The sequence below is a fragment of the Neltuma alba genome, unplaced genomic scaffold (assembly GCF_004799145.2).
Source record: "Neltuma alba isolate B1F8T4 unplaced genomic scaffold, ASM479914v2 tig00011808_pilon, whole genome shotgun sequence".
In the NCBI taxonomy this organism is placed as follows: domain Eukaryota; kingdom Viridiplantae; phylum Streptophyta; class Magnoliopsida; order Fabales; family Fabaceae; genus Neltuma; species Neltuma alba.
In genome coordinates, this window is record NW_021636426.1 from 24,400 (window position 1) to 46,972 (window position 22,573).

At 33.8% G+C, this 22,573-nt stretch overlaps 1 protein-coding gene and 1 pseudogene across 1 annotated transcript; both read left to right on the plus strand.

Annotated features, from left to right (window-relative positions):
* The first annotated feature begins 467 nt into the window (after positions 1-467).
* LOC114718084 (exocyst complex component EXO70A1-like) lies at positions 468-22,117 on the plus strand (annotated as a pseudogene).
* LOC114718088 (cytochrome P450 81E8) lies at positions 12,930-15,104 on the plus strand. The gene is made up of 2 exons (XM_028903329.1): positions 12,930-13,823; positions 14,392-15,104. The coding sequence occupies exons 1-2, from the start codon at positions 12,930-12,932 to the stop codon at positions 14,998-15,000; spliced, it is 1,503 nt and encodes a 500-aa protein (XP_028759162.1). The 3' UTR covers positions 15,001-15,104.
* Positions 22,118-22,573: the final 456 nt, after the last annotated feature.

Genomic DNA, 22,573 nt, shown 5'->3' on the forward strand with positions numbered 1-22,573 from the left:
AAATTATACATTTATATGAAAAATTTATTGATGTGACTTGTAAATATTACTACTTCTGATCTTTAATATAAGGGTTAGTTAATTAATTTGATTAAATTAAGAAGTTTGTTAAGTTAATTATCTATAATAAATAGGTGTTATCTTTTCTGTTAATCATGGTTTGTCATTGAAATTTATTATCTTGTTTTGTTATTAATTATTCTTCTGATTTTATTTATTAGTCACTTTCAACATGTTTTGTCAGGAATCAAGAAAAAATCTTAAACCTCGTGTGAAAAATTTACTGATGTGTTTTATAAGTAGTATGAAAGTAACCTCATACTACCTTATAAATAGGGCAAGAAGAAGATTGTGATTCTAGCTTATTAGAAGATACAGCACATAGTTGGGACATTTGCAAATCGATATTCACGCGAACGTAACCCATATCTATTGTAAGAACGCATCTACTAACGATAATCTTAACCATGATAGAGAAGGAATATGCCATCATTGGCATCCTATCCTGGTTAACTAAGAACAATCATCACACATAAGAGCTAAAATCACGGTAAAAAAGCACAGACCCATCTTGAGGCTCTGATGGTTGGAGAGAAAACAAGTTATCATTTATAAACAATCATCACATGCAAAGCCATATTAGAAAGGATGAACTTAATTTAACATAGTTATAGAGTTTCACGCCCTTCCTATAAACCATTGTTAACATGCATCTTGAATATCAAACACATTATTATAACAAAAAGTAACTTGAACTTCTCATTAAATATCAGTGGATCCACATAAAGAAGAAATCACATGTAATCTCAAGGCTAACTCACTACCAGCACTCTAATCCAGATAACAAAGGTCATTAATGTAATAAACACAAAACTAACATGTTCACGGTGGTGGATAACACTAACTCGAAAATGAGAAAATGCAAGTTCTTATGCATGGCAATGTACAAAATTAACTTAAATTCTTGACTAATGAACATTATATTTGCATTTGTAGCTGTCACGCTTCTAGAGCCTTCCCTAGTGGTCCTGCTAATGCGTTATTCTCTAAAAAGATGAAGATAGCGAGGTGAGACAAACATCTTAGTAACTAAATTATTATCTATTATATATGCCAACATGTGCTAATGAGGTGTTAGATAAGACCAAACAGTCAAAACAATCTAGTTGTAGCCAAGAGGTGTTAGATAGGACCAAACAGTCTAAACAATCTAGTTGTAGCCTAGGTATTAAAAACCGGACCAGTGAACGAACTGGTCAAGACACTGTGTTAAGGGTTAGTGGGTTAGATTAAAATCAAATCAGAGTTAGACCGGTTATAACTAAAATAATATAATTCTTAATTATATAGTACATATCTTAGATAAAATAATAACATAAAAACAAAATGATAATATAAAAACGTTTAAATAATAATAAAAATAAGAGGCAATATAAAAATGAACATCCTTACAATCTTTTGATTTCGAAAAATTTATCATATATATAGATTGATTTTTTTTGCTTCTAAAAATAAACTATTGAATTAGAATATTTAAGTCTTTTTGTGTTAGATCTATCACCTATCTGTGTTTTCGATATCTATTAGACTTGTATACCTATGCATTAGATATTAGAGAAAATTCCAGAAAAGGTCCCTCAAATATATGAAATTTCAGATTGGGTCCTGGAATTTTCAAAATGACAGAAAGGGTCAGTGACCCAATCTGTCATTTGGCAAATCAAGAGGAATTGACAATTTTGCTCTCATTTGTATTCATTCACTACAATAATTTAAGAAATCACTATAAGGGTTTAAATATTACCTAGATTCATGTAGCGAATAACTACTCGTTTTTCATATTCAGGTGTCTTGTTATTAATACAACTAATTTTGTAATCACTATAACAATGTAAGTATTACCTAGATTCGTGTAGAGAATAACTATTCACTTTTCATAATCATGCACCTTATTATTAACTACAACTAATTTTGTAATTATTAACTACAACTAATTTTGTAATCACTAGAACAGTATAAGCGTTACCTAGATTTGTGTAGAGAATAACTACTCACTTAGTCAGGGGCAAAATTGTCAATTGGTCTTAATTTCACAAATGACAGATTGGGTCACTGACCCTTTCTGTCATTTTAGAAATTCCAGGACCCAATCTGGGATTTCATATATTCAAGAGACCTTTTCTGGAATTTTCCCTAGATATTATTATAAAGTGAGTAAAACTGCATGGAAATACGAGATTAAAATTTTACTTTTCTTGTTTGCATTTAATTTTTACGTGTGACTTTCCAGCTTTGTCTCTTACCACGACAACATGCTTGACATTGATATTACCATTCATCTTTCCGCCCGCAAGCGCTTAGCCTTCTCTTCTTTCATCCTTCCTTTCCTTTCTCCTTTCTTCGTCTTCGTCTTTTTTCGTCTTCTGTAAGTTTGGTCCGCGTCTTTTTTTTTTTTTGGCCCCTCTCATTACCGATTTAGTTTCACCTTCTCCTCCCCATTAAGAACCATATTGCTCGTATTTTTTTTTATATTTCTTTTTAATTTTAAGTTTATTCTTCCTTCACCTACTTCTCTCAGTTTTTTTTAAGGTTTCTTTTTTCTCGTATGATGGAGTGGTGCCTTCATTAGAAAGCAAAAAAATGTAACCCAAGTAACCCGTCCAACCCATCGGGTTACTCGGGTTATGTTTGAGTCACGCTGGTTTGCTGATTTTCGGTTTGAACTGGCCTATCCGATCTGTGGTTTAATTCCATAGTTGTAGCATGCTTAAATCATTAATCAAGCAAATACATAACATAATAAGCTATATCATCATAAGCAGCTCAAGAGAACCCAAATTTATCCTTATATCATTCTTATTTTTGTTGACTAAACACCTCGCCATGTAATTACTCCAAAAGATCACTATGCATATGCATGTGATATCAATCAGTCAATGACTACAGAGCACATGATAGACTATGGGTTTCTTCTCAAAAAATTGTGGGGTGTCACAGTCTCTTATAGAAATGAGGGGGACAATAAAATGGTCAATCATAGAACTTCATATGGAAGCTAATATAGAGCTCCATATGAAAACTAATACCATGTGGCACATATATGATATAACTCCAATTTACCTCCGCGCCTAAAACCAAAATAGATATCACAGGTCCACCTCAAGCATAAGTCAACCAATTCAACATCGCACAAGATATCCGTATCCAAGAGCTCAAAAGCACACTTGTACAATTCCAATTCTTTCAAAACAAATATCCCACAAGATAGTTTTCATAAAACGAAAGATATATACCACCTAGCTTATACAGTCTAAAAATCTCAAAACTATTTATTAAATTATTCACCAACCTCATACTAGAATATGCAACAAATAGGCAATTAGTTATTTGGCTTCCTAGCTACTCAATCAAAGCACAATCAGGACCAGTGCAAAATGTAGTCTATCTATCAAATTTGAGCTTTTGACTCTCTCTAAACTATCTAATAAGTTACTCAAATCCATACCCATATAGTTCGTCTAAGATTCCAAGCAAGAACTTGCAAATGATCCTTTAGGGCTCCATTCTTTGGTTTATCTAGCTTAGACTAACCCTTAATTAAATAAATAATCCATGGGAATACGTTGGGAGCAATAAACCCCTTTTCAAGTAGCTCTTCTAAATGTTTCTTGAGTTTGGTAAGCTCTAATGGAGGCATATGGTATGGATATTAATATGATACTACTTCTAATACTAAATACAAGAGCTATATAATTAATTTAAGCTAGTTATTTAACTTACTTATAACGAATTCAAAAGGCAACTATATCTTTGGTCCTCTAACTTTATAAAAGGTCTCAATTTGGTTCTTTAATTTCATAAGTATCTTTTCAGTCCTTTAGCTCTATAATCATTAATCTTAAATGATGATTTTTTGGTGCCAATCATTGACAATCAAACTTAATATATCTATATTTAAGAATGTTTTGCCAACATTTAAAATTTCAATTTCAACATCTTTTATCAACAATGTTAGGCTTAGAGGACTGAAGAGACACTTTATAAATTTAATGGAGTAACATGATTAAATGACTAAATGTGTTCTTTTGCTTTTATAAAATAGTAGTATTGTTAACTCTGTTTTAAATCTGACTAAAGAAATCATGGGTGAAGGTGTTTAAAGCTTTTTGATCCTGATAGATGTTTAAAGCTTTTTGATCCTGATAGATGTGGTTGAAAGCCATTTAGCCGTCATACTGAATTGGATGGATTGATCTTCCATATCTACGATCCTATATGAGTATTCTTCCTTAAAAGACAGACAGTGCATGTGAATCTCTGTTTCTCCTTAGAAAACTTCAGTTTTCACTGTAACATCTGACAACTAGAATTGCCATGGTAACAGCGATGTTGCTAGCTTGGCAGAGTTATGTGCTATACGTGTCATCACGCCGGCAAGAAGCATATTGCAATAGTATCAAAGTCTATTATCAAATCTTTTGACGTTTTGCAGATTGAGATACTGTTTGAAGGCAAACCTTGCACTGAAATCAGAGAAGCTGCGTTGGGTTTGACAAAACAGCTTGCACAAACTGCCCAAGAGACCTTTGAAAATTTTGAAGAAGCAGTTGAGAAAGATGCTACAAAAACTGCTGTGACAGATGGAACTGTCCATCCTTTGACCGGCTACGTGATTAAATATGTGAAATTTTTATTCCAGTAAGTCCATCTATTTTTGTCTAATTGCATTTCTGTTGCTAGATCATCCTATGGTATCAACTATTCTTGGGCGTTTGCATAGATGACAAAGCTCATCGTCCTTGTTTATTTTGTAGTAGTATATAAACCTGTTAATTTGATTAGTATATTTTCTTTTTTCTTAATTAGAATAAATTTTTATCTTTTTTTTTTTTTCTGTTTCAAATTTTTCCATTCATTTTTCTTTTCAGATATCTTCAGTTTAATTGGATCATGGCAGTAATTATGATTTTTTTTTTCCCTTTCAATATCCATAATGGGGCATTTAACTTATGCTTATATGTTGGAGCTTGCTGCGGTGCTGTGGGACATGGATACACTAGAAGGCAAATTCTTCTGAGATGATATTTCTGGTCATTTCTTGGAAATGGAGTAACTGTCTTTGTCTGGACTGAAATATACATTTGAGGAATCTGAATTTGTCGTCTTAAAATTTTTTCCTGCTGTAAATTTAAATGACCAAGAAAAATGGCAACCCCTACTGCATTTTAAATCATTGCTTTGTTTATTTTCTAACAAGGGAAGCTCTAAGGAGCTCAATTGTGCATCAAATGGTCGCTGTAATTACTTTTGTTGATATGACAAGCATGATCTTAGTTCCTAACATCATGCCCTACATTTCGCACCTTTCATTTCTGTCTTGAGCCATGATGAATCTGGACTTTTCCAAATTGAGATTCCATCCATCAAACCAAATGGGGAATCGTGAGATCCTACAAATATACATATACCACCTCCGGTCCTTAATATAAAATCCTGTTTGACTTTTATTTTGGTCTTAAATATAAGACCCTAATCCACTTTGTCTCTCGTATTTATATTTTTTTTTTCAAAGTCATTCTAACAATGATAGTTCTAGTCAATACACTTGATTAGCAAGAATATTTTAGGAAAAATAACACCTATTTATGACAAATAACTAACTCAACTTACTTCCTTAATCTCTTCAAATTAGTCAACTAGCTCTTATAATTAGGACCAGAGGTAGTATATTTTATTCTTTCCTTTTCTTTTTGCAAATAATGTTATTGACAATTTATGTTATATAATGGAACAAATATTAAGTACAAAGTGACCTCCTCATGTTACGAGGAAATATTAATGTCCATTGTCATTTGTTTGTTATTTATTTATTCTAGTTGACGAAGGGTCAGACAACTACTTTTACGGATAGAAACCAAACCATGGTTTCAGAAGTACTTTTACGGATTACGAAGTAAATATGTGGAGGAGATTACCTCGTTTTGCAGAAAAGTACTTCTGAAATCATGGTTTTGGGTTTCCCAAACACCCCCTTAATATCATGCATTGAAGATTTAGTTAGGATTACTTTCTTTTTCCTAAAGGAACGTCCACTTGATGCTGCCAGTGTCATATACTAGTCCTAAAGATTAAGCTATGCATGCAAGTCAAATTGTGACTCATCAAATTAGTTGTAGGGGTGTTTGGGTGATTACCCAAACCATGGTTTGGGAAAAAATTACCCAAACACCATAGAAAAAACTAAAACCATGGTTTTGGTAGAAGTAAAAATTTTTTGCTTTTGGAGGAAAAAGAAAGGTGTAAGAACTTATGGGATATGTATCTTGTTGTTTTTAAAATAAAATAATATTTTTGTGTTGGTAAAATTTATTCGCTTTTTACAAAAAAAATTTTAATCTCATAATTTATAAATATATACACACATATTAATTATTTATTAATTATATTATCTTATATATTATTAATTATGTTAGTCAAAATTATTTTGTTAACAATTTTATTCTTTGAAATTAAAATATATTATAAAATCTATCTTTTATATAACTATCATATTAACTTATGTCCTTTTTAGTAATTTGTATATGTAAAAAGTGCTTCTGGTAACAACTATCCAAACACTCTCACTTCTCAGAATCACTTTTTCACAAAATCTATTTTTCAAAAAATCTATTCTCCCCAGAATCTATTCTCCAGCAGCTATTCTCCAAACTATAGTTTGGTTACATCCAAACACCCCCGTAGTTTGTTTGATGAAACCAGCTACTTGGATAAATTTAGTAATTTTAAAGCTCCCACATGTAACAAACCCTGAGGCACAAAATTGATATCTGGTCTATTATCAACCAGTTATTAGGGGCTCCACTATTTTCCTCAAGTGGTTCGCAACCATAGGTGTGGAAGAAGTGGCATTAGTCATTCTAACTTCTCTAAAAGGTTCTCAATGTACCTTTGCTTGCATAAATGCAGCTCATGATGCTCAACAGTTTCTATGTCAAGGAGATAGTGTGATTCCTCCAATTCTTTGATTGTCTATTTGGTACGAGGGAAATGGAGAGAGGGGAGATGAGGAAAATTTTTAATTAATTCAATTTTAAAAAGATGAAAGAAGTGGGATCAAAAGTTTCTAATTAATTTTTTTCACTTATTTATCTTACATCTTCATATTCAAACTTTACAACCCCATTTTTCCACTTTTCAAAATCAAACTCATTAGAATTTTTCATTCTCTCCATTTCCCTTGTACTAAACATAAGGTTGATGAACAACTTGCTGTGCTCATGAACAATTCTAGCTAAACTTGAAAAATCACTTCCATTGACAATTCTATCATCTATGCAAACAAGAGTGAAAAAGATTTTATATTTATTACTTAACATGGTTAAGAAATTATCACATTTTGAATTTACAATACCCCTAGCAACAGAGTCATGTGAAGTTTATCAGACCAAGCCCAAAGGGCTTGTTAAAGGCAATAGAGAGCCTTATTCAACTAGTGCACGTTTGGAGGCCTCTTTAAAATTGTTTTGGCGTAGAGAGGCAATAAACCCTTAAGATTACCTCAGGTAAACATTCTCCCCAACTCCCCATGTCAGAATGCATTACTCATGTTGAGTTGTCAAATTTTCAGCCAAAAGAAGCAGCAAGATTAAGGATTATCATTGTAGTAGTAGTCTTCACCATTGGGATAAATCATCATTTTCCTTGTAAGAGTACTGTCAATCTCAAGTTGCTGCCACTCTCTTGTTATCAGCTTGTTTAGAAGAGGTTCCCATCACATTCAAATTTAAGTCAGTTCAGTACAGTTGACACGATGGAATACCTAAGAATAAGACTGAAATCTGGTGGAATCCTTTGTCTGGCTTAGATAGCAAGCATTATGGATGGATAATAAATTTTTTTTTGGCATGTTAGGATCTGAGGGCTGTGCCATCCTAAATCCATGCATTATTGGTGGAAATTGCTACTTTTTATCCTATTTGGTGACTACAGGGCTTAAGTATATTGCTACTTCATATATCGTTGCGTCTTAGATCTTCATAAACTTGATCTGACCAGCTTCTACTTGATCTTCATAGCTACTGGTCCGCATTGAAGCAGCTTTTCCAAGAATTTGCTGAGAGAGATGAAACTTTAGAGCTGGCCTCGGTAACAATGCGAATAATGCAAGCTCTGCAAATCAATTTAGAGGGAAAATCAAAGCAGTATGAAGATCTTGCTTTGACTCATCTATTTCTCGTGAATAATATTCATTATATTGTCGGATTTGTATGTAGGTAAACCGCTTACTTGTATTATCTGTAGAGTTATTTGCATTTAATTTTTCTCTCCCTTTAATTTCTGGTTGATTTTAATTCTTATTTTTTTCCCATCTTTATTAGGTCTGACGCCAAGGATTTGTTAGGGGATGATTGGGTGCAGCGGCATGGGAGGATTGTGCAGCAGCATGCAAATCATTACAAAAGAAATGCATGGGCAAAGGTATTGTTCTCTTGATTTAGTTGGCCATAACGTCTTGGAGTTTATTTGGGTATTAATTTGGTCCTTGTTTACATCGACAATGATAGTACCACCAAAGGTAGGGACCTGCTTCTGGGATTGTAAAAAATGACAGCCCATTTTTTGGTTTCATGTCCATGAGAGCAACAGATGAGTTTCCCTTCATCTTTCAGCATAGATTCTATTACTGGAAAGGATGACATATCAGGTTGTCAAAATTTGTGAAAAGGTTTATAAACAGCTGTAGTTCTTGCGTTTAAGTTGCTACTGAATTTGGCATGCTGGGGATAAATTGTTTGAAATTGTGCTGGAATGGCTCAGTAATGTTGTGTTTGGATTAGGGAGTATTTGGGTTGGGATTTGAGCCAAATCCATTATTTGGGTAGATAACAATTCAAATCCAAATCCAAGTCAATTTTATTTATGCAATTCAAAAGCTTCATCATGTTAAATGTGAAGTAGTGGAACATAAAGAGGATATAAATTTCATCAATGTAAGCGGGGGTAATAAATTACAAGAATTGTGGGAGTTACATAAAAAAGCTGCTTGACTGTTGATAAGTTGATATCATGTTCATGTGCGGGTACCGCACATACATGCGCACACAAATATAGACTAGTCAATTGGGCTGGATTTGCAGTAGTTGTACTTTCCTCATACATGAAGTAATTTACGATTAGAAATGTACACAAGGAGTTTGGCTAAGCAAGTGTGAGATCGCACGTAGATTCCCCCCCCCCCCCCAAAAAAAATCCCATTCTTCGATAAGCACACATCGCAAAGATTATTTTATATTCAGAGATGTCCATTTTTTCGGTCATGAACTGATCTCTTCCTTGCTGGTACTTGTTATAATGTACTGTCGTGTTTTTATTTTGATCCCTTCATGCCATCATTGGCAAAACACAAAATGTCATCCTCTTTATAACTTTATTTTTTCTTTTCTGGTTTTTTCTCGCAAAGGAACTAAACTGTTGCTGAATTTTGATTCTTTCATTTGCTGGTACTTCAATGCCTCTCTATCCAAGGCCTGACCTCATCAGGTGGTGATGGAGGAACTAATAGCAGTGGTGCTTCAAGAGCAATTGTTAAAGACAGGTGGATTTTCTATCCATTGCATCTTGGGAAACTTTCTTCCAAGTGAAGTTTCCATCATCTGTCTTTTCTCAATTTCATTGGCATTCTATCACAGATTTAAGACTTTCAATATGATGTTCGAGGAAATACATCAGAAACAATCCCAGTGGACAGTTCCCGACACAGTTGCGAGAATCGTTTAGGCTTGGTGTAGCTGAAAGTCTTGTTGCCTGCTTATAGATCATTTGTAGAACGTTTTGGGTGCGTTCTCTGATTCTTAACCACTACATACACAAGAGATCTTGCACCTAACGGCCTCTATAGTAAACGCTAATACATGGAAAGCATTTTGATTATCCTATCAAAAGCATTCCATTATCCAGTGTTTAATTCTCCAACTTTGTCTAAGCAATCTTTACCAGTTCTGTATGGTTACTTGTTTATTGATTTTAAGTACTCAACGGTTGATCTTGTTTGCATTTGATCTTTGTGGTTTCTTTTTCGCCTGATGAACCAATGCTTTTTTTCGTGTATATGTGAAACCTGGCGTGTAACAGGCCTCTTGTAGAGAATGTAAAGAATGCTCGGAGAATCATCAGATACACACCGGAAGATCTAGAAAGAATGCTGGGTGAATTTTTTGAAGGAAATAGCATAAATGAAATGAAGCGGTAAATGAAGAATTGATAAGGTCGTAGGCTTGTTTTTTGGTGCTTCATCATTCATATGAAAGAACAGTGATATTCAATGGCTGAATGTATCTTCTCACTTGCATGGCAGAGGGAAGCAAATAAAAAGGAGGTACCATTTGTATCTCTATGTCCCATTGATCCTTTTAAAGAGTAAGAATGTCCCTTGCTGCTTTTTAAGATTGCGTGTATAGTTATTTCGTTATAAAGTAAGCCTATGGTTGTTTAAGCTATGAAATTTTTCTTTTCTTTCTGAGAATGCGTGTGTAGCCATGGATTCACTGCAAGAGCAATAGGTGTTTGAGATAAACACTGGAGAAATTCTTCTGGTCCTAATCGATAATAATTGTCCCAAGAGACCACAGACAGTGCAAAACTACTTTTTTTTTTTTTTCAATTAAAGAGTTGTTTGCACATAATGCAAAATATATCTATAAAAGTATAAGTCAGAATTCATGAATATTCTAGCTCGTCTCGGGCTTTGACCATGGTTTTATGTAATTTCATCTAAACACCCAAAAAAAATCAAAAAGTGACTATTGAACTAGAAACTATGCTTTGAAGGGCTGTGGCGACCTTGTTCAGTCTGTTATCAAGCTTTCCTCCTTTTTCATCTAGGTTTTTGTGAATGGTCTTGGGATTTGATCCCCTCAGTTGCGCTCCCTCAATTAAACCTTTGTTGAGGGATACTTCCTTCCCTCCAAAACATAAAGAGATTAGCAAGATAATTAAAGATAATTTTCCATTTATATCCCTTGTTACAAAAAAGATAGAGTTTTGAATGCAAGGCGGAGATAAGAGAATTTTCAATCACATTTTTGTCAAGAATAAAATACATATAATTTCTATCAATTGAATACACATTTAATGGATGGAAGAAAGAAAACATATTTTAAAAGAGTTAAATGAAGTTTTATATTATGTAGAGGAGGAATTACCCAAAATCACATTTTTGTCAAGAATAAAATATGTATAATTTCTATCAATTGAATACACATTTAATAGATGGCAAAAAGAGAACACATTTTAAAAAAGAATTAAATGACATTTTATATTATGTGCAGGAGGAATTATCCATTAGATTGTGAACTAATGACAACGAGATAGGCCATTTGTAGCTGCCTCTCAATAATACCATTGGATCACAGAAAGCCTATCCATACAATTCATACTCCCTCCTTTATTTATTATAAGATCTAATTTTTTGAATATGTTTGTTTCTTTTTATAAGATCCTGTTTGGATTTGTCTGAGCATTTAATGTATTATTACTTATTTTACTTCTAATTTAATACATTCTCTTTCTTTATTTGTCTCACTATTACTTTATCATATTTACTCATTTATATAAATGAGTACATTTGGAAAAAAAATTGTATTTGCTACATATTAATTGCTTTTAACTAATTTTAACTGTTTTCTCAAACTTCACAATTTAGTTAAAAGGATTTTATAATAAAGGATGTAGTAGCAGACAATGTCTCTGTATTAGCATTTACTCAGCCTGGAACAGAGCAATACGGATGGTTAGTTGGATATTACTATATCTGATATTTATATAAAAACTAATCGATTAATCTGAATAGATTAAAAAAATTGATTAAATTAGTTATTTATAATAACTATATATGTGTGTTAATTAGAATTACTATTAGATAAAATTTTTAATATGTGTAACTATTATAAGAAGTATTTTTTTAAAAAAAATAAATAAATATAAGGGATAAAATATCAAACTCATTTTTATATTGAGAATACGACTTGTACTATCTTTGATTTACTCAGCCATTGACGCATTCAATGACGTGCGTGGACGTTTATGCGTCTTCCTTTTCCAGCCTGTCGAATTAAATGTGAAGAGCCTTTTCGTCGTCACTTTTCTAAATGCCCAAAAAATAAAGTTCAAATTTTTTTAAAAAAAAACTACCCCAAAAAAAAAAAAATTCCGGAATGTACAGTGATTTTACGGTGCCTACCAATGGCTCTTTACCTGCCATATTATTTTATTCAATATTTTGGTATTTTTGTGAAATGCGGTATATTCTTTTTAACGTTATATATACACCACTTTTAACTAATTTATGAGAAATAAGAAAATTGGTTAAATTTAGTTAATATTTTATAAGAATTAAGATGTTAATCTATTTATGAAGTAAGAAAAATTACAAATAAAGACTCTCAATATATGAAATTAGGATTTGAGACCCTCAATTTAAAAAATAGTAAATAAAGACCCGGTTCCATATTGCAAGTATAAAATCTTGCTGAAATGTTTGAAATGCCTCTCAGCTAAATTGTGATTTGGTCTGCTAAAATTGTCATTTGCTAAAGTAAATTTGTCATTTCCCATAGTCAACTTGTCATTTGGCATATCCTCAGCGAAGTTGTGATTTGGTCTACTAAAGTTGTCATTAGCTAAGTGAACTTGTTATTTTTTATAATTAACTTGTCATTTGACTGAAAAGTATTTTAGACATTTCATCAAGATTTTATATTTACAATATGAGATTGTGTCTTTATTTATCGTTTTTCAAATTAAGAATCCCATATGTTGGGAGTTTTTATTTGCTATTTTTCCTAATAAATATTCATTTGGTCCCACTTATCCCTTTAAATACACGCACGTGAATCGTCAGAGTATCAAGCAATCAAACAACAAGCAAAACCATGTCCACTAATTCCATCCTCAATTATTCTCTCTTTTTCCTTTCTTTCTTCTTCCTCATCTTCAACCTCTTTCTCAGAAAACGAAGATTCACAGATCTCCCACCTGGCCCTCCTTCTATTCCCATACTCGGAAATCTCCACCAGCTCGAGAAACCACTCCACCATCACTTTCATCGTATTTCCCAAAACTATGGTCAAATCTTTTCTCTCTGGTTCGGCTCTCGTTTGGTCGTGGTCAATTCTTCGCCATCCCTAGCTCAAGAATGCTTCACCAAAAACGATGTCGTTCTCGCCAACCGCCCTCCGTTTCTCACCGGAAAACACGTCGGCTACAACTACACCACCATCGTCTCCGCCCCGTACGGCGACCACTGGCGCAACCTCCGCCGAATCATGCTCCTCGACGTCCTCTCAACCCACCGTCTCAATTATTTCCTGGACATGAGAAGAGATGAGATGAAACGGCTCGTTCAAAAACTGGCTTATGATTCTCGTCAGGGTTTTACGAAGGTAGAACTAAGATCCAGATTTTGTGAGCTGACATTTAACACTATGATGAGAATGATTAGTGGGAAGAGATATTGGGGAGAAGATAGTGAAGTTGGGGATGTGGAAGAAGCAAGGAAGTTCAGAGAGATGATAAAGGAATTGATGAAGCTAGGAGGGGCAAATAATCCGGGAGAGTTCGTGCCAATACTGAGATGGTTTGATTTGGATAATTTGGAGAAGAAGTTGAAGAGTATCAGTGTTAGATTTGATGGGTTTTTGCAAGGACTTGTTGATGAGCATCGAAGTAGGAATACGAGTGGAAATACTATGATAAATCATCTCTTGAATTTGCAGAAATCACAGCCAGAATATTATACGGATCAAATTATCAAAGGTCTTATTTTGGTAAGCAGGCGCTATTGTTTTGGATTTTCTTTTTTTGTTGTTGGTTTCATTGTGTTGTTTCTATTAATCATTTTCATTTTTCATTTTTTTCTTTTTTACCGGATCCGGATTTTTGCAAATTGATTTAATTAAAGGCCAAGGAATGTCCCACACTTTGATGCTCTTTGAAATGCCCCATCCTTTGAAATTCTTTTCTCTTTTGTTCATTTGTTTATTGATAATAGATTCTATGTAAAATGAGTAACATTTTGATTTTGATAGATTACAAGTATGAAATGGTATAGTAGTTTAAATTTTTAAGCTTTTTTAAAGAAAAATAGTCTAAGACGGTACAATTTTGATTTATTTTCTCTTAAAAAATTTAAATTTACACCATTTGATACCTCTAAGATCAAAATATTACTTATTTTACATAGAATTGAATGACCAATGGACAAGAGAAAAATATTCGGAAACTTAGGACATAACAAGGGACATTAGAGAGTGATGCATTAGAAGCATCTTTGCCCAATAAAGACTTTTAAATGACATGTTTTTCACTTTTGATTTGGTTTGACTTCACATACAGGTAATGCTTCTTGCGGGAACTGACACATCGGCTGTAACTTTAGAGTGGGCAATGTCTAGTTTATTGAACCATCCAGAGGTATTAAGAAAAGCAAGGCATGAAATAGGCATGCAAATAGGAGAAGAACACTTGATAGATGAACAAGACATTATGAAGCTACCATATCTTCAAAACATTGTATCGGAAACATTTCGATTGCATCCAACAGCCCCATTATTGTTACCTCATCTGTCTTCAGACGAGTGCACTATAGGAGATTATAACATACCGCGTGATACTATTGTGTTGATTAATGCTTGGGCCATCCATAGAGATCCCAAATTATGGAGTGATCCGTTGAGTTTCAAGCCTGAAAGGTTTCAGAAAGAAGGCGAAGCTAATAAGTTAATGCAATTTGGATTGGGAAGACGAGCATGTCCAGGTTCAGGTTTGGCACAACGCACAGTAAGCTTGGCTTTGGGTTTATTGATTCAATGCTTTGAATGGAAACGAGCAAGTGAGGAAGAAATTGACATGACAGAAGGAGCAGGATTGACTTTGTCAAAAGTTATTCCTTTACAAGCAATGTGTAAAGCACAACAACGGATCATTAACAAGGGTTATTTTTGAAAGCATATGTGGATGTTTGTAGTCCTAATTAATTTTGCATTATGGCTTGTCATTGAAATTATAGTACCTTGTTTTCTTATTAATTGTTCTTCTGGTTTTATTTATTAGTCACTTTTACCTTGAATAAAGAAAAAAATCTTAAACTTTATTAACTATGTCATAAAATTTAATAATTTTTTAACTGAAATTTATTCTTATTTAATAGACATTATATATACCCTATGAAAATAAAATCTATTACTTAATAATAAATTAAGGATAAAATTATACATTTATATGAAAAATTTATTGATGTGACTTGTAAATATTACTACTTCTGATCTTTAATATAAGAGTTAGTTAACTAATTTGATTAAATTAAGAAGTTTGTTAAGTTAATTATTCATAATAAATAGGTGTTATCTTTTCTGTTAATCATGGTTTGTCATTGAAATTTATTATCTTGTTTTGTTATTAATTATTCTTCTGGTTTTATTTATTAGTCACTTTCAACATTTTTGTTAGGAATAAAAAAAAATCTTAAACCTCGTGTGAAAAATTTACTGATGTGTTTTATAAGTAGTATAAAAGTAACATCATACTACCTTATAAATAGGACAAGAAGAAGATTGTGATTCTAGCTTATTAGAAGATACGGCACATAGTTGGGACATTTGCAAATTGATGTTCACGCGAACGTAACCCATATCTACTGTAAGAACGCATCTACTAACGATAATCTTAACCATGATAGAGAAGGAATATGCCATCATTGGCATCCTATCCTGGTTAATTAAGAACAATCATCACACAGAAGAGCTAAAATCACGATAAGAAAGCACAGACCCATCTTGAGGCTCTGATGGTTGGAGAGAAAACAAGTTATCATTTATAAACAATCATCACATGCAAAGCCATATTAGAAAGGATGAACTTAATTTAACATAGTTATAGAGTTTCACGCCCTTCCTATAAACCATTGTTAACATGCATCTTGAATATCAAACACATTATTATAACAAAAAGTAACTTGAACTTCTCATTAAATATCAGTGGATCCACATAAAGAAGAAATCACATTTAATGGATTAGAGGACTGAAGAGACACTTTATAAATTTAATGGAGTAACATTTAAATAACTAAATGTGTTCTTTTGCTTTTATAAAATAGTCTTATTGTTAACTCTGTTTTAAATCTGACTAAAGAAATCATGGGTGAAGGTGTTTAAAGCTTTTTGATCCTGATAGATGTGGTTGAAAGCCATTTAGCCATCATACTGAATTGGATGGATTGATCTTCAATATCTTCGATCCTATATGAGTATTCTTCCTTCAAAGACAGGCAGTGCATGTGAATCTCTGTTTCTCCTTAGAAAACTTCAGTTTTCATTGTAACATCTGACAACTAGAATTGCCATGGTAACAGCGATGTTGCTAGCTTGGCAGAGTTATGTGCTATACGTGTTATCACGCCGGCAAGAAGCATATTGCAATAGTGTCAAAGTCTATTATCAAATCTTTTGACGTTTTGCAGATTGAGATACTCTTTGAAGGCAAAGCTTGCACTGAAATCAGAGAAGCTGCGTTGGGTTTGACAAAACAGCTTGCACAAACTGCCCAAGAGACCTTTGAAAATTTTGAAGAAGCAGTTGAGAAAGATGCTACAAAAACTGCTGTGACAGATGGAACTGTCCATCCTTTGACCGGCTACGTGATTAAGTATGTTAAACTTTTATTCCAGTAAGTTCATCTATTTTTGTCTAATTGCATTTCTGTTGCTAGATTATCCTATGGTATCAACTATTCTTGGGCGTTTGCATAGATGACAAAGCTCATAGTCCTTGTTTATATTGTAGTAGTATATAAACCTGTTAATTTGATTAGTATATTTTCTTTTTTCTTAATTAGAATAAATTTTTATGTTTTTTTTTCTGTTTCAAATTTTTCCATTCATTTTTCTTTTCAGATATCTTCAGTTTAATTGGATCATGGCAGTAATTATGATTTTTTTGTTCCTTTCAATATCCATAATGGGGCATTTCACTTGTGCTTATATGTTGGAGCTTGCTGCGGTGGAGTGGGACATAGATACACTAGAAGGCAAATTCTTCTGAGATGATATTTCTGGTCATTTCTTGGAAATGGAGTAACATTCTTTGTCTGGACTGAAATATACATTTGAGGAATCTGAATTTGTCGTCTTAAAATTTTTTCCCGCTGTAAGTTTAAATGACCAAGAAAATGGCAACCCCTACTGCATTTTAAATCATTGCTTTGTTTGTTTTCTAACAGGGGAAGCTCTGAGGAGCTCAATTGTGCATCAAATGGTCCCTGTAATTACTTCTGTTGATATGACAAGCATGATCTTAGTTCCTAACATCATGCCCTACATTTCGCACCTTTCATTCCTGTCTTGAGCCATGATAAATCTGGACTTTTCCAAATTGAGATTCTATCCATCAAACCAAATGGGGAATCGTGAGATCCTACAAATATATATATTTTATTCTTTTCTTTTCTTTTTGCAAATAATGTTATTGACAATTTATGTTATATAATGGAACAAATATTAAGTACAAAGTGACCTCCTCATGTTACGAGGAAATATTAATATCCATTGTCATTTGTTTGTTATTTATTTATTCTAGTTGACGAAGGGTCAGACAACTACTTAATATCATGCATTGAAGATTTAGTTAGGATTACCTTCTTTTTCCCAAAGGAACATCCACTTGATGCTGCCAGTTGTCATACAGTACTAGTCCTAAAGATTAAGCTACGCATGCAAGTCAAATTGTGACTCATTAAATTAGTTGTAGTTTGTTTGACGAAACCAGCTATTAGGATAAATTTGGCAATTTTAAAGCTCCCACATGTAACAAGCCCTGAGGCACAAAATTGATATCTGGTCTATTATCAACCAGTTATTAGGGGCCCCACTATTTTCCTCAACTGGTTCGCAGCCATAGGTGTGGAAGAAGTGGCATTAGTCATTCTGACTTCTCTAAAAGGTTCTCAATGTACCTTTGCTTGCATAAATGCAGCCCATGATGCTCAACAGTTTCTATGTCAAGGAGATAGTGTGATTCCTCCAATTCTTTTATTGTCTGTTTGGTATGAGGGAAATGGAGAGAGGGGAGATGAGGGAAAATTTTAATTAATTCAATTTTAAAAAGATGAAAGAAGCGGGATCAAAATTTTCTAATTAATTTTTTTCACTCATTTATCTTACATCTTCATATTAAAACTTTACAACCCCATTTTTCCAATTTTCAAAATCAAATTCATTAAAATTTTCCATTCTCTCTGTTTCCCTCGTACTAAACATAAGGTTAATGAACAACTTGTTCCTCTCATGAACAATTCTAGCTAAACTTGAAAAATCACTTCCATTGACAATTCTATCATCTATGCAAACAAGAGTGAAAAAGATTTCATATTTATTACTTAACATGATTAAGAAATTATCACATTTTGAATTTACAATATCCCCTAGCAACAGAGTCATGTGAAGTTTATCAGACCAAGCCCAAAGGGCTTGTTAAAGGCAATAGAGAGCCTTATTCAACTGGTGCATGTTTGAAATTCTCGTTGGGAGACTTACCCACCACAGCCAGGTGCGTGACGCGAGTCGGATCCAGATGTAGTCAGAGCAAAGCTCTGGTGAACTGGGTGGACAACCCAAAAAAAAACTGGTGCACGTTTGGAGGCCTCTTTAAAATTGTTTTGGCGTAGAGAGGCAATAAACCCTTAAGATTACATCAGGTAAACATTCTCCCCAACTCCCCATGTCAGAATACATTACTCATGTTAAGTTGTCAGATTTCCAGCCAAAAGAAGCAGCAAGATTAAGGATTGTCATTGTAGTAGCAGTCTTCACCATTGGGATAAATCATCATTTTCCTTGTAACAGTACTTTCAATCACAAGTTGTTGCCACTCTCTTGTTGTCTACTCCTGTTGTTAGTCTTGTTATCAGCTTGTTTAGAAGAGGTTCCCATCACATTCAAATTTAAGTCAGTTCAGTACAGTTGACACGATGGAATACCTAAGAGGAAGCCGACTGTCAAGTGAGCAAGACTGAAATCTGGTGGAATCCTTTGTCTGGTTTAGATAGCAAGCATTATGGATGGATAATAAATTTTTTTTGGCATGTTAGGATCTGAGGGCTGTGCCATCCTAAATCCATGCATTATTGGTGGAAATTGCTACTTTTTATCCTATTTGGTGACTACAGGGCTTAAGTATATTGCTACTTCATATATCTTTGCGTCTTAGGTCTTCATAAATTTGATCTGACCAGCTTCTACTTGATCTTCATAGCTACTGGTCCGCATTGAAGCAGCTTTTCCAAGAATTTGCTGAGAGAGATGAAACTTTAGAGCTGGCCTCGGTAACAATGCGAATAATGCAAGCTCTGCAAATCAATTTAGAGAGAAAATCAAAGCAGTATAAAGATCTTGCTTTGACTAATCTATTTCTCATGAATAATATTCATTATATTGTCGGATTTGTATGTAGGTAAACCGCTTACTTGTATTATCTGTAGAGTTATTTGCATTTAATTTTTCTCTCCCTTTAATTTCTGGTTGATTTTAATTCTTATTTTTTTCCAATATTTATTAGGTCTGAAGCTAAGGGTTTGTTAGGGGATGATTGGGTACAGCAGCATGGGAGGATTGTGCAGCAGCATGCAAAATCATTACAAAAGAAATGCATGGGCAGAGGTATTGTTCTCTTGATTTAGTTGGCCATAACGTCTTGGAGTTTATTTTGGTATTAATTTGGTCCTTGTTTACATCGACAATGATAGTATCACCAAAGGTAGGGAGCTGCTTCTGGGATTGTTAAAAATGACAGCCCATTTTTTGGTTTCATGTCTATGAGAGCAACAGATGAGTTTCCCTTCATCTTTCAGCATAGATTCTATTACTGGAAAGGATGACATATCAGGTTGTCAAGATTTGTGAGAAGGTTAATAAACAACTGTTGTTCTTGCGTTTAAGGTGCTCCTGAATTTGGCATGCTGGGGATAAATTGTTTGAAATTTTGCTGCAATGGCTCAGTAATGTTGTGTTTGGATTAGGGAGTATTTGGGTTTGGATTTGAGCCCAATCCATTATTTGGGTAGACAACAATTCGTGAATTTGGATTTGATCCAAATCCAAGTAAATTTTATTTATGCAATTCAAAAGCTTCATCATGTCAAATGTGAAGTAGTGGAACATAAAGAAGATATAAATTTCATCAATGTAAGCGGGGGTAATAAATTACAAGAATTGTGGGAGTTACATTCCTTTGAGAAATTTGAGGTGACATGGGAGATATATAGACATCTACACAAATATTATATCGGTAACATTTCTAGTTATTTTAAATACTCACTCTAACATAACGATTTCAAATGCAACACTAACAATGGATTTTCCAGAATTAGAATTTGAAATTTTTTATACTATTCAAACAAAGAATTTTAACTATAAAATCCAGATCCATCTATCGAAACACATTCTAAAGGTGAATTTCACGTGTTCATTGTGTGAAGAGTTAGTTTAAACTGAATCTGTTCTAAAGAGAGAAGTTCTTGTTTGAATCTGAATAAACTGGCATCGTTTAATTTTGGAAGGGAATTAAACTGTCAATTAGTTATCATAAAAAGCTGCTTGACTGTTGATAAGTTGATATCATGTTCATGTCATGCGCACACAAATATAGACTAGTCAATTGGGCTGGATTTGTGGTAGTTGTACTGTCCTCATACATGATGTAATTTACGATTAGAAATGTACACAAGGAGTTTGGCTAAGCAAGTGTGAGATCGCACGTAGATTCTTGTCCCCCCCCCCCCCGCCCGCGGGTCCAAAATCCCATTCTTTGATAAGCACACATCGCAAAGATTATTTTACATTCAGAGATGTCCATTTTTTTGGGTCATGAACTGATCTCTTCCTTGCTGGTACTTGTTATAATGTACTGTCGTGTTTTTACTTTGATCCCTTCATGCCGTCATTGGCAAAACACAAAATGTCATCCTCTTTATAACTTTATCTTTTATTTTCTGGTTTTTTTGGCAAAGGAACTAAACTGTTGCTGAATTTTGATTCTTTCATTTGCTGGTACTTCAATGCCTCTCTATCCAAGGCCTTACCTCATCAGGTGGTGATGGAGGAACTAGTAGCAGTGGTGCTTCAAGAGCAATTGTTAAAGACAGGTGGATTTTCTATCCATTGCATCTTTGGCAACTTTCTTCCAAGTGAAGTTTCCATCATCTGTCTTTTCTCAATTTCATTGGCATTCTATCACAGATTTAAGACTTTCAATATGATGTTCGAGGAAATACATCAGAAACAATCTCAGTGGACAGTTCCCGACACAGAGTTGCGAGAAATCACATAGGCTTGCTGTTGCTGAAGTCTTGTTGCCTGCTTATAGATCATTTGTAAAACGTTTTGGGTGCGTTCTCTGATTCTTAACCACTACATACACAAGACATCTTGCACCTAACGGCCTCTATAGTAAACGCTAATACATGGAAAGCATTTTGATTATCCTATCAAAAGCATTCCATTATCCAGTGTTTAATTCTCTAACTTTGTCTAAGCAATCTTTACCAGTTCTCTATGGCTACTTGTTTATTGATTTTAAGTACTCAATGGTTGATTTTGTTTGCATTTGATCTTTGTGGTTTCTTTTTCGCCTGATGAACCAATGCTTTCTTTCATGTATATGTGAAACCTGGCGTGTAACAGGCCTCTTGTAGAGAATGTAAAGAATGCTCAGAGAATCATCAGATACACACCGGAAGATCTAGAAAGAATGCTGGGTGAATTTTTTGAAGGAAAAAGCATAAATGAAATGAAGCGGTAAATGAAGAATTGATAAGGTAGGCTTGTTTTTTTTGGTGCTTCATCATTCATATGAAAGAACAGTGATATTCAATGGCTGAATGTATCTTCTCACTTGCATGGCAGAGGGAAGCAAATAAAAAGGAGGTACCATTTGTATCTCTATGTCCCATTGATCCTTTTAAAGAGTAAGAATGTCCCTTGCTGCTTTTTAAGATTGCGTGTATAGTTATTTCGTTATAAAGTAAGCCTATGGTTGTTTAAGCTATGAAATTTTTCTTTTCTTTCTGAAAATGCGTGTGTAGCCATGGATTCACTGCAAGAGCAATCGGTGTTTGAGATAAACACTGGAGAAATTCTTCTGGTCCTAATCGATAATAATTGTCCCAAGAGTCCACAGACAATGCAAAACTCCTTTTTTTTTTTTTCCCAATTAAAGAGTTGTTTGCACATAATGCAAAATATATCCATAAAAGTATAAGTCAGAATTCATGAATGTTCTAGCTCGTCTCGGGCTTTGACCATGATTTTATGTAATCTCATCTAAACACCCAAAAAAAAAAAAAAAATCAAAAAGTGACTATTGAACTAGAAACCATGCTTTGAAGGGCTGTGGCGATCTTGTTCAATCTGTTATCAAGCTTTCCCCCCTTTTCATCTAAGTTTTTGTGAACGGTCTTGGGATTTGATCCCCTCAGTTGCGCTCCCTCAATTAAACCTTTGTTGAGGGATACTTCCTTCCCTCCAAAA